Source organism: Fusarium mangiferae (assembly GCF_900044065.1).
Source record: "Fusarium mangiferae strain MRC7560 genome assembly, contig: FMAN_scaffold023, whole genome shotgun sequence".
NCBI classification, from domain to species: Eukaryota; Fungi; Ascomycota; class Sordariomycetes; order Hypocreales; family Nectriaceae; genus Fusarium; species Fusarium mangiferae.
In genome coordinates this window covers 176411-191998 of record NW_024573943.1, presented here as the reverse complement: position 1 = coordinate 191998, position 15588 = coordinate 176411, and the positions used below count along the sequence as shown (strand labels likewise).

At 47.0% G+C, this 15588-nt stretch overlaps 7 protein-coding genes across 7 annotated transcripts; 5 read left to right on the top strand and 2 right to left on the bottom strand.

Annotated features, from left to right (window-relative positions):
- Window positions 1–95: 95 nt before the first annotated feature.
- FMAN_05165 (uncharacterized protein) lies at window positions 96–2394 on the bottom strand (the record flags this gene model as incomplete). The annotated part of the gene is made up of 5 exons (XM_041825718.1): window positions 96–522; window positions 567–1179; window positions 1246–1673; window positions 1787–2287; window positions 2363–2394. 5 exons carry the CDS (start codon window positions 2392–2394, stop codon window positions 96–98), a joined length of 2001 nt encoding a protein of 666 aa, XP_041691070.1.
- Window positions 2395–2929: 535 nt separating this feature from the next.
- FMAN_05164 (uncharacterized protein) lies at window positions 2930–4181 on the top strand (the record flags this gene model as incomplete). The annotated part of the gene is made up of 3 exons (XM_041825717.1): window positions 2930–3181; window positions 3243–4019; window positions 4101–4181. The coding sequence occupies 3 exons, from the start codon at window positions 2930–2932 to the stop codon at window positions 4179–4181; spliced, it is 1110 nt and encodes a 369-aa protein (XP_041691069.1).
- Window positions 4182–5212: 1031 nt separating this feature from the next.
- Window positions 5213–7202, top strand: FMAN_05163 (uncharacterized protein; the record flags this gene model as incomplete). The annotated part of the gene is made up of 7 exons (XM_041825716.1): window positions 5213–5302; window positions 5361–5387; window positions 5444–5493; window positions 5547–5771; window positions 5826–5955; window positions 6002–6724; window positions 6777–7202. The coding sequence occupies 7 exons, from the start codon at window positions 5213–5215 to the stop codon at window positions 7200–7202; spliced, it is 1671 nt and encodes a 556-aa protein (XP_041691068.1).
- Window positions 7203–7922: 720 nt separating this feature from the next.
- Window positions 7923–9241, top strand: FMAN_05162 (uncharacterized protein; the record flags this gene model as incomplete). Its single annotated transcript, XM_041825715.1, has 2 exons — window positions 7923–8888; window positions 8942–9241. The coding sequence occupies 2 exons, from the start codon at window positions 7923–7925 to the stop codon at window positions 9239–9241; spliced, it is 1266 nt and encodes a 421-aa protein (XP_041691067.1).
- A 465-nt stretch (window positions 9242–9706) lies between these two features.
- On the top strand, window positions 9707–10933 carry FMAN_05161 (uncharacterized protein; the record flags this gene model as incomplete). The annotated part of the gene is made up of 4 exons (XM_041825714.1): window positions 9707–9791; window positions 9838–10387; window positions 10435–10516; window positions 10568–10933. The coding sequence occupies 4 exons, from the start codon at window positions 9707–9709 to the stop codon at window positions 10931–10933; spliced, it is 1083 nt and encodes a 360-aa protein (XP_041691066.1).
- Window positions 10934–11107: 174 nt separating this feature from the next.
- Window positions 11108–12974, bottom strand: FMAN_05160 (uncharacterized protein; the record flags this gene model as incomplete). The annotated part of the gene is made up of 3 exons (XM_041825713.1): window positions 11108–11970; window positions 12023–12611; window positions 12675–12974. The coding sequence occupies 3 exons, from the start codon at window positions 12972–12974 to the stop codon at window positions 11108–11110; spliced, it is 1752 nt and encodes a 583-aa protein (XP_041691065.1).
- Window positions 12975–13969: 995 nt separating this feature from the next.
- FMAN_05159 (uncharacterized protein) lies at window positions 13970–15268 on the top strand (the record flags this gene model as incomplete). Its single annotated transcript, XM_041825710.1, has 5 exons — window positions 13970–14279; window positions 14372–14515; window positions 14570–14925; window positions 14975–14979; window positions 15031–15268. 5 exons carry the CDS (start codon window positions 13970–13972, stop codon window positions 15266–15268), a joined length of 1053 nt encoding a protein of 350 aa, XP_041691064.1.
- Between the last annotated feature and the right edge of the window lie 320 nt (window positions 15269–15588).

Below are 15588 nucleotides of genomic sequence, written 5' to 3'. Positions count from 1 at the left end.
TACTTCAGAGAATGTTTTAACTTCAAGGGATTTTCCATAATTCTCAGTATATTGTCATGTTTTTGCAGCAACTCTTGGAAAGGTTGAAGGTTTTCTTAAGCTATGATATTTGGAAAAGTTGTAGGGTCCCACGAGGCAATAAATGGCATTGAAAATAGCCCATCCATCATATCGGTGCACTCAAGCGGTTGAAGGCCAAAATCGTCAAGAAACGACATTTGAGACATGGTACTATTCGTTGCCAGCGTCGGTAATGGATCTGTCACCTCCTGATCTCCTAGTCCCAGCTCGGGATTATTGTTCATAGATTCATTGCTCATTAACAAGCCATTGACTCGTCTAAACCATAATCTCTCAAGAAGTTTCGCATATGCCGCTGCCATATGGTTGTCATCGACAGCAGCAGCTTTCAGAACTGAGATAAAGCGTTCCATAAGATTTGTTACGTGGGCGTGTTTCCCAGAGGAGATGGCACCGCAGGCGTGGGCTTTGTACAAGAAGACGGAAGAGTGAATTTCGTAACTGTCTTCCTTAGCAGTGTCAATTCTCGTATTGAGCTCACTTACAGGTAAAAGCGCGTTGGCATATAGCGTATATACTTCTCGGGATGAATGTCATCTGTAACTATTCTGATCAAGGCCTCAGCAGCGTCTGCGGCTTCATATATGTGTCGCGCATCAGGGCTCGCCATCGCTGAGTCCGGAAATATCTTGGAAACCCTTGAACGCGAGGTATCCGAAGGGTCAGAATGGGAACCACGGTTGACAGAAGCTCGATAGATGACAGCTTGGAAGGCAAAGGCGTTTACATACAAACGCAGATATTCTTGCATGAGGTTCAAACAACTTCTTAAATGAGGGGAGACAGCGAGAGAAGTCCAGGCATGCTGCCAAGCATACATGGCCTTGGTCGTATCATCAACGTATTTTGTGTAGTCACCTCGTATCATGAGTTCAGCGGTCCTAGACCTTGACGCAAAAAGGATGTCGTGGGCGTTGCCAAAGAGAGTCGTCAATTCAACTTGTGCTTGAATGAGCGAAGCAAAGTCCTCGTCGCGAGAACGTGTAGGCTGTAAGGCTGGAAAGTCTCGAGCAGTGAAGCGTGCTGAAAGAGCGGGACCTCTGCACCAGAACGCTTGTCCCATTCGGATTGATATTTGACGGTCTGATAGATAAGTGACTAAGAAGGGTAGATGTGAGCCTAAATATGAATTTGTCTAGTTCAGTAGAAGGAAAGTAAGCTTACAGGTCCAAACAAGTCTCTCCCTATGAATGGACTCAAGTTCGGCATCGTCAATATTAAAGCCACTATCTTCCAAGCGTAGCAGATATGCGAGTCTTACAGCCAGACCAACAATTGACCAGGCAGAAGCTTCGTCACCATCATCAACCTGGTCTTGACTGTGCAGAGTCCATTCGCCCATTAGCAATAAACCTTCGACAGTGCCGACTTTGCGGACACATTTCTTTCCTAGGACTACCTTCAGGATAAGGCTTTTCATGTACTCCCAGATGGACTTGTGGGTTTCTCCAAGATCTGTACGATCCTTTGAGGAAACGATGAGGATGGAGGTAAGGAGAAATGATTCGTTTCTTATTGTGTCGAGGATGTGCTCTGGTCTCAAGACGTGTGTTGGGACAAGAGGGAAGAAGTGGTGGTAGTTATCCGCATAACTTTGTAGCCCTATTAGCATCATACTCGTGACCGTTTGTTTCCATAATCCTCGTCAAGAATTATATCCAAGGAGATCTTTAGTTATTTTGGGCGTAAGAGAGGTTTGGCTTACTGTCGTAACAACTGCACAAGGGAGATAGCATCAAGAGTCCCATCACTGATTAGAGGGTAATCATCGACTGTTGTTTCGCTGACTGATTCTGATAGTGAATTGCTAAGTTGAGCTGTTCGCACTGATGATGTTGATAGTGTTACCTTTGTCCTGTTTGTAAGGCTTCTGTACTTGTCAGGTGCATGCTGATTATCATCTAAGCCGACTGCATCCTCAGGCTGGCCGGCTGCATGTGCAAGCACGAGCAAAGCATCACTAGGATTCTGCAGTTTCTCGTGAACTCCATCTTCTGTGGCCTTGTTGGTGTTGTTTTGTCGTGGTGATATATGGTCACCCGAAAACACAGAAAGTGTTGCTATTGGTTGTCTACTGTGCGTGGTTCGGCGGGGACGTCGATGATGTGAATAGTCACCACCTCTGCGGGAATCTGCGAGAATACACTCGGCACCCTCTCGGAGGCATTTTACGCATGGAGGTTTGCCAGGGTCACTCCCAGAGCTTCTGTAAGTACTTAGGTATTAGCTGACCGAGGATCACAGCTTAAACAAGTAAAAACGAGGGTAGCCTACGGATCACAGCGTGTCTTTCGCGAGCGGCATCTGACGCATGATCGATATTGCCTTATGCCTAAACCTTTGGTCATGACCAGTCGAGTCTTGTGAGCAATCGTCTATAGCCGTGAGAAAGGTGGATATGTCGGCTGGAGACCGATTGAAAGTAGAGATGAAATCGGTTTACACTGCTGTAACAACGGTTGCGGGGAAACCTGGGGTTTCTATAACCGTCTGTTGCCGTCAGATGGCGCTAGGCTTTAGACGGCTATAGACGGGCCATTCTTGGCATGAAGTCATCTTGGCCGCGTGAATAAGCATCAGAAGCTACGATTCGATGGTTCCGGTCGAACTGCATAAAAAGCCGATCATGCAGCTTGCAATTGGCTACAAGGATGGTATCCAAGCGGGGTTTGGCGAGGAAACAAATTGTTAGTTCGAGTTACCTCCTGTTGAATATAAGATCATCATCACGACTCATCTATTGATAAGCGAGTAGCCCGTGTCACAGCGCGAGAAGCTTCTACTCTGTGTTAGCAACACTATCTTTAATAACTCTCCCAATCAATCTTCCGACTCATCAAGCAACGCAATGGCTCCCAGTCGTATTGACTCTGTTCCTACAGAGAGCTCTGGAACTTCGCCAGTTCAAAAGCTGAAAACATCAAATGCAGCCTCGCAAGATCCCTATGGCTACTATCATCCCGCCGATCCAGCTACTCTAAGTCTTGAATCCAACTATGGTCCCATGGATCCTCAGACAATTGGTTACCTCCAGCCAACAACCATGAACACGCCATTGGAGGTGATGCATGAGCGATTCGAAAGAGATGGTTACCTCTTTGTAAGTAAACAAATCCAACATATAACCATGTCAACCGCATCACTTACCTATGTGTTTTCAGGTCAAAGGCTGCATCGACAAAGAAATCTCCCTCGCCTGTCGCCGCGACTACTTCACGCACATGGCCCCAAGCGGTCTTCTCCAAGAAGGAAGTGACCCTGTCGACGGTATCTACTCCGGAGCCGATTCGCGTAAATACCTCCCTCCTGGTAACCTACGCCGCCTCTTTGGTCTCAAAGACGATCCCCAGAGCGATCGATACGTTGAGCTTATGGTCTCAGCCCACGAAGCTGACTTCTATGTGGAGTTTTGCAAGAACGAGCAGCTCCGTGACTTTGTCCGCAGGTTCACCGGCGTGAAGCATCCTCATATGCTACAACGCACAATGCTCCGGGCTTTTGTCCCCAACAGCGAGCTGACACCCGTTCACTTTGACCAGATGTATCTCCGAGCAGGTCCTCCCACAAGTCTCACTGCCTGGATTCCCATCGGCGACGTGTCTCTCGAAGGAGGCGGTCTGATGTATCTTCAAGGTTCAACCGACATCGGAAAGAAGACTGAAGACGATTTTGCCGCCAACTCAAACAACTTGACCGATGAGGAGCGAGTTAGCGCATTCAACAAGAATATGAATGACGGTGGCTTCTTGAGCAGAGACACAGTTGCCTACGGCAAGGAGGCACGAAGAAAGTGGCTCATTGCTGAGTATGAGGCTGGCGACGTAATTTTCCACAATCCTTACATGGTTCATGCCAGTTGCAAAAACCGAGACCCCAACAACAAGATTCGTCTTGCAACGGACGTGAGATTTGTCGATCCGGAGAAACCTTATGACACTGTACGTTTTCAAGACCCAGTTATGACTTCTTCTGGTATGCTTACCTGTTATAGCGATGGATGAAAGTCTACAAACCTTTAGATGGACTGTGATGGTTCGAGGGCTAAGGCAACAAGTTTCATAACAGGAAGCAACAAGAATAAATGTTCGGTAAAGTCATAGCATTAAAACTATGGGTTCCTCAGTATAGGATTTTATATCTGTCTGTACTGATAAATCAGTTCTGGTTTGCTGTGAATATTGATGATTGAATAGTTAAAGCTTATCACATCTCAACGAGACACATCAGGCCAACACACATTGTAAACAGTGCTATAAATCTTTTGAGCATGCTAGAAGTCTCTAACCCTTGATAAAATCACTATTCATTCTAAAGAGGGGCTTGTATTGACTATTTAGTTTACTTTGTGCCTTGACGCTTAAAATCTTAAGTTCCAGATAGACCAAGCTCCATGGAAATCTTCCTCATTGAGGCCTCGCTGTTGTCCGTCTAATTCTTTTTCTTTTTCGTCACCAGCCATGTCGGTCGTATACTAAATCTCTAGGATTCATTATCTGGAATCCACTTCGCTTTGTGCTTCTAAGCTGTCCCATATAGTGCGATGTTCCATTCTGACACATTGTAGGCTAAGGTGGCAAAAGATCCCTAGAAGGGTTATCTTGTTACTGAAAACCGATGTTCTTGTGTCTCCCAGTTTTTGATTGATTTGACCAACATGACGGAAAAACAATGTTGGCTTGATATGTCTCGTTGAGATGTCATAAGCTTTAACTATCAATGAATTACGGAAAAACAAGTCCTAATTTCTCAGCAACTAGGCAATGGATAATTCATGACAATGCAGGCAATTGGGCAGTTCATATACGTCATTCTTCCGTCTACAGCCGCCATTCTCCCGTACTTGCATGCTAGTGACCATTTTCCCCGGACCAAGGGCGATCTCGTCAATGCGGGGAAGGAAGAAAATGCGGGTTTGCAAGTCCAGGCTTACGCTATCTCAAAGAGGCGTTTGCGGGGTTGACTCGTTGTCCGCCGTCTATTGCCGTCATGACCCAAGACATTTTCGGCCTCTACAACTGACTCGTGGCTGGGCGTAGGGTTGAGATAGTTAAAAGGCAAGGGTCTCATCGTAAAATAATGGCATTTATCAGTACGTTGGGCAATCCGATTCAACTCGCTATCTCAATTCATCATGTTTTTGCAAAGGTTTATTCATAATGATGCTGTCAAGAATGACCCTCCAGAGATATACAATTTGAGGACTGTGATGGTCAGTCTGATTGTAAGTCTCCCACCATCCCTGGGTTTTGTGAAGTTGAGTTACTCATTATTCATGACAGGCATGCGGTGGTGCACTTCTGTTCGGTGTATGTATATACTCTCGCAGGTAGTATTCCTCATCAGTCCAAGCTAATCAACCTAGATGGATATGGGCATTATGGGGGGTGTTCTGACTATGCCTACTTTCAAAGAGTGAATAATGCCACCTGAATCTCCAACCTCGAATGAACTAACAGACATCGCAGACAATATGGTCTGATCGACAAACCTGCGGCCGAAATTGCCAACCTTTCGTCCAACATCGTGTCGACCATTCAAGCTGGCTCATTTCTTGGATGTATCATTTCTATGTGGCTGGCTAACTTTATCGGTCGACGACTCTCTCTAATGGTTGCATCTCTTCTGGTATTCGTTGGTGTCGCCATGCAAGCGGCTGCTAGTGGCCATTTGTCGCTTATGTATATTGGAAGGTAAGCCATGATTCCAATCTCGACTCAAAGCACCACAGAACTGATACGTCGCAGATTCATCACTGGCATCGCCGTGGGTATCGCTTCCACCGTCAACCCCCTCTACGTATCTGAGAATGCTCCGCGAGGCATTCGAGGCCTTCTTACTGGCTTCTATCAGCTATCAATCGTTACTGGATTGACTGTGAGTTCTAACTACAAGTTTTCTCTGCTTACTGACCGCTTGGAAGCTCGCCTTCTGGATCAATTACGGCTGCCTTCTTCACGTCAAAGGAGATGCACAATACATCATACCACTTGCATTGCAGGCTCTTCCAGCCATAATACTTTTCTTCGGTATGATGTTCGCTAACGAGTCACCCCGATTCCTGGCCGAGAAGCACCCAAATAAGGCCCTCTTAGTCCTTTCCAAGCTAAGGGGTCTGCCACAAGACCATCCTTATATAGTTGAAGAGATGGAGAACATCTCTCTTCAGCTCGAGGAAGAGCGATCCTTGGCAGCCAACAGCTCAGGTTGGACTCTAGTAAAAGAAGCTTTCACCGTCAAATCATATCGGCGACGAACGTTCCTCTGCATCACCCTTATGATGTGGAGTAATCTCACGGGTACAAATGCAATGACTTACTACTCGCCTACAATTTTCAAATCAGTAGGGCTGTCGTCCTCATCTGCTGGGTTGTTCGCGACAGGCATTTATGGCATCGTGAAGATGGTCTCCTGTGCCATCTTCATCTTTTTCGTAACTGACTCTCTCGGTCGACGGAAGAGTCTTCTATGGACCGCAATTGTGCAGGGGCTGGCTTTATTTTATGTTGGATTCTATGTTCGATTTGATCCTCCTATCGCAGATTCTCCCGTTGGGGCTGCTGGTTATGTCGCTATCGTGGCCATTTACATCTTTGCGGCAGTCTATCAGTTTGGCTGGGGCCCTGTGGTCTGGACCTATTGTTCCGTGAGTTGAATTTCTTTGAGGGAATGCGATTTGACGGCTGACTAGCTTTTAGGAAATTCCTGCTGCCCGTATGCGCGCACTCCAGATGGGCATGGCGACTGCCAGTCAATGGTTGTTCAACTTTGTTGTCGCCAAGAGTACACCAAGCATGCTTGCCACACTTGGCCGTGGCGGGTTTGGCACTTACTTCATATATGGTTCATTCTGTTTTGCTATGGTTGTTTTTGCTTGGTTCTTTGTCCCGGAAACCAAAGGCAAGTCATTAAATCAAAGCTATATGTCCCACTTCCCCTTCATTTTCACTAACGGAGATACTCAGGGCTTGCTCTTGAGGACATGGATGAACTCTTTTCGTATAATGACGTGCGAGCCCATTTTGTGCCCACTCGACTATCTCACATCGAAGCCGAACGTGTTGCCAAGGAGGAAATGGATTCCAGGGTCGAGCATGTTGATAAAGTCTGAGAGCACCATATAGATAGTGCAATAAGTTGGGTGGAAAGCTTTATATACACTATCTATCCTACCTGGTAATTTTCTAGAAGTCTCAAAGTCCCGCAAAGGTGATTTTCTGATAGCTGAGCTTACAGTACGACCTTGCGTATAAGCACTGAACCTCACTGCTCCATTACGTGAGGACATTGGTTTGCATTGCTGCTTCGCGATAGTAGCATTATATGTCTTACACTAACATACAGAGTAAGCTTGCATAATAAATACCTGGGCAGTTCACAGATCTCTCTGGAAATGTGCTCTGCCGCTTACCGACGCGACGAATACGGCCAACACGAACAACACGGTGAATACGACGAATACGATTTGTGGAGTGACTAGCGCCTAGTCCGAGGAAGAACAAAAACCACCAGCCAATCAATGCGCTCTATTCAGGATACAAGCGCCGGTGATTTGCACTAAAGTATTCTTAGCCGTTTCATTTGTCTGTGAAGGCATCGCTTCTAGCTCATTTGAATAGGTCTCGTCGGCTCTAAACTGCCCCGAGGTGCTCTGTTTCTCACTCGTGCTTTTGCAGTTGAGGTTTGTGGCTGAGAGCCTATATCAGGATGAGAACCTAGCGCCTTTTGTGACTTCCTGGGGCTATAAGATCTCTGCCCAGGAGCGCAATTTTTCTGATCATTCTCTCATTAGAGTATTTAAGTCTGACTGACAGTCTATGGGTAAATTTGTCGCCGCCGACAAAATGCATATCATCATTATTGGTGCTGGCCCAGCTGGCCTCGCAGCCGCCCTCGCACTCTCCCAAACAGCCATTCAAGGCTCGCCGCCTCGCATCACTATTCTCGAGCTGCGCCCAAAAGTCGAAACGCTCTGCGGGACGATTCTGCTAACACCCTTGGCGCTACGATACCTGGATGCTCTTGGAGTCGGATCACGATTACGAAAACTGGGTATCCCGATCCGAGGTGTCGATGTCGTGGCTCTTTGGACTGGCCGGACGCTGGGGCAGATGTTACCGGGAACAGATGCGCTGAGAGTTATGAGGCATCATCTTGTGCAATGCATGGCGGATGCTGTTGCTGAACTGCCTAACGACCGGGTCAACTTGCGTTATGGTGCGAGGGTCACCGACATACGACAGGTCGACGACCAGGGAGATGATGAGGGTACTGTTCGTGTCGACCTACGATTTGATGCCGATGAGTCGCAGGAGTCTATCAGTTGCGATATTCTGCTTGGTTGCGATGGTATACACTCTTTCGTTCGGACCACGGTCGTGGATTGTGAACGGAAGAAGACGTATTCTGGTCGTGCCATTGCCTACGGGTACGTCAACTGTGATTCTCCTGGAAACATCAATATGACAACATCAGATGGGAAGCCCATCCTCCTGGACTCTACTATGATCCAAGGCCAGCATGGATCATTCTTCATGACCTATTTCGAGCCATCGAGGGAGAAGGTATATGCTCTAGCTCTCATGCCAATGGCAGAGAACCAAGACTCACGGGAAGGATGGAAGGCGTTAGGAGAAGACAAACTCACACTCAAGCGGGATATTGTTGCTCGTTTTAAAGAAGGCAGTATTGAAGGCCTAGAAACCATCATCAACGAAAGCGACTGGTACTTCTACCCTGTCTATATGCTTCCTCCTGAGGGAAGATGGAGCAAAGGAAGAGTGCTTCTTCTAGGGGACGCCGCGCATGCTGTAAGTGCTGTTCCATATTCGCCACAGCTATATCATCTAACATGAGCAAATAGATGCCACCCCAGGGCGAAAGTACCGGTATCGCGATCGAAGACGGTGTCCTATTCGCCCATGTACTTAGCGAGGGGATATCAAGGGGTGTACCTTATGTCATGGAAGCCTATGAGGCCCTGAGACGAGATGACATCAAGAAACTGCACGCTGAGACAATGTTTCGCTGGAATGCTGGGAGTTCGTCGTCGTGGCTATGGAGTATCACGATGGAATTTGCTACTTGGGTCTATCTTCTTCTTGCCAACTACCGACAGGAAGATTACTTTAAGCGGGATGTAAGAAGCTTCAAGCTTCCATGACACTAATTTGAATTATTCAGACAAGTAATTGAAGGCAAATGTTATTTTAGTAGCTCTCTTCCTTGAATATCGGCTTAAACTACACCTGCAACTTGGCACCAAAAAAGCCCCGAATTGGCAGTAACCCATTGTGTTGATGTTGTTAATCTTGAGATAAACCGAAATAACACCATTCTTATTTTATCAGAGCACTCGGAACTTCTATTATGTGCAGAGAAATGACTATGAACAAGCTACCTCATGCAGAAATGTCAACATACTCATAGCTGAAAACACTACTAGGCTGCGCCTCCACCAATAAATATGCTGCGCCTCCACCAATAAATATGCTGCGCCACTGCCGATAAGCTGCGCCTCTATCAATAACTACTTCAATTAATAAATTCCTCTCTAGCTTTCCCCGCCCTCCCGAGGTATCCTGTTCCTCATAGAAAAATCAGGTCGCGTGCTAAAGAGTCTTTGATTATGGCCTCAACGACATCCTACAGTCAAGGAGAAACCTCGCAGCGAGCTCCGCACAGGCGAGCCAACGTCGGATGGCTATCCCCATGTACGGACTTCCCGATCTTGACATCGCATTCCATTAACGCTAGCAGCAACCCAACCGCCGAAAGCAATCATCAACAGTAACTACGGCCCTGCGCTTACAAACGAGGAATTATATGCTGTGGCACGCAACTTGTCAACATTAGACCAGTTTCTTCTTCTGTATTGCCGGCATTTCTACCAGCAAATTGCGTCTGGACAACTCAACTCAGGCGATGTTTCTGCGCAAAGACTAGCTTTGAACGACTTGGAGGATCTTCAGACAATCCTAACTCAGATTGAAGATGTTAGCACCGGCCGGTGCGTGTTCAGTAGCCTCTACTTAAAGGAGAGACATATTCTTTACTATTGGGCAAGAGCCATCTCATTTCTATCTCAGAATCTCTTACCGGGGGGTGAAATACACCAACCGTCGCTGGGGAACCTCAAGAGAATCACTGAATATGCCTCTGACTTAGAGAATGCAATACTTGGTGCAGGCTCGGCCGGGGTGCTGACATCTGATTATCGATTGGTGCTTTCCGAGCGATGGGATCTTCTCGAAAACGCCCTCAAGTTGTACTATCAGCATTCGCAATCTCCTCGAACGGTTGCAAAATGGTGAGTCATTCTGTACATCATATAGAAGCAAGCTAAACAAGATTCAGGCCCGACATAGCGCGCAAAGTCCAAGCGGCACCGAAAGTAGTGCCTCAAGACAGCAAAGCAGGCCTTCCAATGCACTCTGGTGTATGTATGTCCTTTGACCAGCTTTGGACATAAACTGACCTCAGTTCGTAGACATTCACAACAATACTCTGGTTGACATTCGTGGGAACTACTTTATCCAACATCTGGACCTTTGCACTTGCTTACAATTATTCCGACCATAAACCAGGAACTACAAAGGATGCAGATTTCTGGTTTCTCATGCAAAGCTGTATCACGCAGGGGTTTACCTTAATCATCTCAGGTATCCCTTTAAGGGCAGATCCTCGATTGCGGAAGCGGACTTGGGTGCCTCCCATGTTGCTGGCATTGATCTGCACGATCATAGCACCGCCCCTGTACCTCACGGCTCCGACGGAGTGGTCGAGCTTCGTTGGTCTTATAGCTACAGGCATACAGGCATTCATGGTTCTACAGCTTGTGACAGTGTCAGGATGAGTTAAGGGCTCCAGTTTGCATGGCTTTTGGTGGCTCAGACATAATTTATACCAGAATTAACATTATATATAGAGCAAACACCCCGCCTCCGATATTTATTTATACAACAAAAACTTTCATCTCTAATCCTAATAATAAGACACAAACAGCAGGACCTAGAGGGTTATTAATCGCTTAGGCCGCAAGGATACCAGGTGCCGTGCTCGGATCAAAAACGTTCCACACAAACGGCATTCCTTGACTAAGCCCATTGCCCCCAAGCTTTCTCCCTTTGACGTCTTTACTGAACTCAGATAAAGTAGCTGAGTACACTTTGACACCTGCACGCGCCTTCTTGTTGATTCGAGAATAAAAGTCAGTTTCGTTGAAAAGAAAACGCAGCGAATCAGTAGTATCAGCCATCTGCGCTTGGTTGAAAGCTGCGACGAGCGAAATCTGCTGTATCGAGGCTTCTAAATCTGGGAGAAACGATACGAGGCTAGAGATGCCCTTGTCCTTTGGCAGCGGTCGGTAAAGTGATAATGGGTGCATCGGCAAGACGGCACTGTAATGCACAAGACTATTGCTATTTAGCGATCCATGAAGGATCGATATAAGGTACGCGTGATGTGAGAGAACAGCGACCAGTTCCGATTTGGTGGTGATGGTATCAGGAAAGTCGACTATAGAGGCGACATGGGCTGCCTCATGAAACCATGCGGCGAGCTCGTTATCGGCGGTGATGGCATCGTCTGAAGGGTAATATGCGTCAACATACGCGGTAATGAAAGTACGTAGAGCACCTAAGATGACTAAAGCATCATCGTAATAGGGAAATGACTTCAACTCAGGACCGTAATCGCAGTTTATCAAACCCCGCCGGGTGAGCTTCGCTTCGAGATAATTCGCCCGCCATGGAGCGCATTCGGACTGCCAGACCTGTTTACTGTACTTGATCGCCTGGTCACCATTCCAAGCAAAGTTCTTCTCGATGTCGCCGCCTGGATTAACGAGAGATACGCTAGCTCCCACGCGGTATGCAAAAGAGTTGACGCCCACTACACAATGTGATCAGTTCTGCTATTTGAGCAAGTCTTGGGTATAACCTACGGCGACGGATCAGACCCCAGATCGGGTGCATGTCACTGAAAGACCTGGTAGCCGACATGTAGATGAGATCGGAAGATATGTGAGCGGCGGCGAGGTGATACCACTGATTATGCCAGACATCATTCATGTTTAGCAGTATCTTGGCTAGAGTCCAGTCATTTTCTTCATCGAGAGGAGTGTAGATCAGAGGCGAGCCATTGTTGGGACGAATTGCCAATGGTAAGAAGTCTTGTGAGACAGGATGAATGAAGAACAGCGCCTCACAAGCGCCAGCGTAGCGACCTTTTGTCAAAGTCAGGTTCGTCAGATTGATGTGATCCACGATGAATAGGCGTCCTTCTCTCTGGAGAGAGCGCTGTGTTTTTGTCGTGATCTTCCGTGCAAGCTTGTCGTCAACACGGAGTGCTACGCGCTCATCTGGTCTAACTCGTCGTAGGCTTTCGGGATGCACCGAGAGCCGCTCCATGGAAAACGACAGATCGGACTTGGCATTACGGAGGACTCCTTCAGCAAGCCCATCTGGAACGCTGTTCTGCCACTGTCCATCGTATAGCTTGAAATAGTCTTCGAACGAATCTAAATGGAGGGTCTTGATATGGATTGATTAGCAAGGGAAGTGTTTAAAGTCCCTAGCCGTATTATTCTAGCTTACTCCGTTCAGGGACGCTTGGGCTTGAGCAGCATCCTCGTCAACATGTTTGTAAACCGGTGCCTCAGACGTCTCGAACGCACTGTAGTGCGTCTTGACGGCTTTTTTGCCGAGTGGTCCTGAGGGCCATGGATTAACGCCGATGAGAGTATCATCCATTCCGTACTGGAAACCTTGACGCGTCTTCTGGATTGCGGCAGCTCGGCCTGAGTTGTTACTTAACGGGAGTGAAAAAGGCCGTGGCGGATTCGCTGCTGCGATGGCTCCAGCGACATTGAACAGCAACGCGATATTCAAGAGCATTTTTGAATCCAAGGTTGAAGAACGAGAGACAGGAACAAGGTCTGGTTGATGCAGTCCTTGAAACGGAGAAGGTTCTTATAGGTAATTACCATTCAACAACGAGCGGGCGTACAATAGGGATTAAACGGCCGTCATAACCATTTTACAGTAGTAGTGCTAGTTAACTGACTTTCAGTATCATTTCCCAATCGCCCGCATCAGCATCAAAGTTTAAATTCAAGGCCGGCAAATGGCTATGTAGCACTGACCTCCAAAAGTCGGGGCACATTGGCTAAGGTCGGTGCCCGCGGATTGGATGCTCAAGGACCGACCGGCCCATTCCTGTACAGTTATACATTCTTTTACCCGACCGTAGTTGTGGTTGAGCCTTGTTGACGTCCTGCCACAAAGGCATAAATGGATATCTGTTTGCTCTTACGAGGGCATTTGGGAAGGGTTCACCGCAGGGTATTTTATATGCGACATTCTGTGCTATCGCTCTGATAGCCCTGCCACGGCGTAATACATATTGCTCTTGAGTGTGCGGCTTCACATTGGTGGCTATAACGCACTTTGGCACGTTGAGATCAGTATTCTACCAAGACGAATATTTCCGTGTGATATGGGCAGCGCACCCTGGTTCAGTCCGAATTCCGCAACATCGCAATGTGTCCGTCTCCGTGAAAACCGAAATAGCACCAAACAGCGTCACTGAACTGTCAATGTACAAAGCTGAAAGTCGGGCCCGGAACGTGCTTCCATTGGGCGAATAATGAGCGACAAATTGTATTTACTACGTCATGTTGTGATGTGCACGTTCTATCTCCAAAACCCGGACCCGCGGGAGCCGGGATTGGAGGCCCTTAGCGAAACATTCAAGAGTCTGGCAATAAATACATCATCCCGCAGCACTTGGAAAACACCATAAATATTTTAACAATAGTTTCGAGACGACTAACGAACAAAACAATCGCCCCCCTTACCTGATCCGGGACCTATAGCCGCCATATTCCACCATGTTCGAGAATCTCAGTCTCCGAATTCCATATCCTCCACCGCAAGAAGGATTTTGGGGACAGCCAACTTCAACCCTGAACTGGTGCGAGGAAGTCAGTTATTTCCAACATCTTGGGCACCACAATTCTTTATCCATTGGTTCATACCTGATACCTATTCCAGGACTATGTCATCAGCCATTACGCTGCCGAAATAACCAACACATTGACCAACGCTTTATTCATTGCGCTTGGCATTCGGGGAGTGCGGAATTGCGTCAAGTACAAACACGACACGGTATTTATTTTCGCGTACCTGGGCTATTTGTTGGTAGGCTGTGGTAGCTTTGCTTTCCACGCGACTCTGTCATGTATCGTATTCCGTTTCCTCAAAGCTATGCAAGGTCACTAACAGACGCCTAGATCCAATGCAGCTCGTGGATGAGCTTTCCATGATCTATACAACTTCTATTCTCTGTTATGCAATATTTACACACGACAGGTCTCGATTGTTCTCGCTATTCCTGGGGATCGGACTCGTTGTGCTATCACTCTCAATCACGGTACGTTCTTCAAACCCTTTCAGAGTACTTTATCACTAACCTGACTCTTCCTCCAAAGCATATTATCACTACATTCAAGACCCTGCCTTTCACCAAAATGCCTTTACCATTCTTTTTCTCACAACAGTGTTCCGAAGTCTGTACACGATGGAAGCGATTTTGCGTCCTACGTTGAATGACAAATACGCAAACAATTCCTGCAAAACTCTGCTCTCAAATGGAAAAGAATCAGGTTCCCCCATACCAAGTAATCAGGCTATAATCCAAGAGATGCGATGGATTGTGGCCATGGGTTTCATTACCTGTGCAGCTGGTATTGCTGCCTGGCAATTTGACAACTTACGCTGCAGTGATCTCGTCCGATGGAGGCATCAAGCGGGGCTGCCATGGGGTATTCTCCTTGAAGGCCATGGGGTACGTATGACTTCGTGATTCTTGATCTCAGGCAGCTAACAAGTGGTAGTGGTGGTATGCTATTGTACTGAGATAGTGTGTCGTTCTTTGACTAATGATATCTAGGCACCTGATGACTGGGCTGGGAGTGAACTATTTTATCACCTGGGGTATTTGGCTCAGGCACTGCTTGAACGGCTTGCACGATCAGTACATCTTGCACTGGCCACAAAAGCTCTTATCGCTTCCGAGTGTGGTCTCATCGCTTCAGCACCGAAGAGATCAAAACCTACAGCATGCAACGACTGTTGCCTTGCGGGATTTTAGATTGGAAAAGAAGGAGCTTCAGTCGCACGTTATCTAAGCTGTTGTGACCGTCATCAATGTTGTTACAAATTATAGATAAGAAGAATAATACATGACCTCCACAGACGCAATGATAGAGCTGAATGAAAGGTCAGAAAGGTCAAATATGTTGTTTTTCTGTTGAATCTACCTTTGAAAACGATGAGATGATCCCGCTGATATCTGCAGGAGCTGCAGAACTTACATGTAAATCTGCTATAGGTATTATAGGCCTTACAATAAAACCTCACTCTTTATTCTACAACACCATAGTGACATAGCTTCAGTCGACAGCGACAGCGTGTTCGTAGGAATGGATTGTAGTAGTGTATTGTGGGT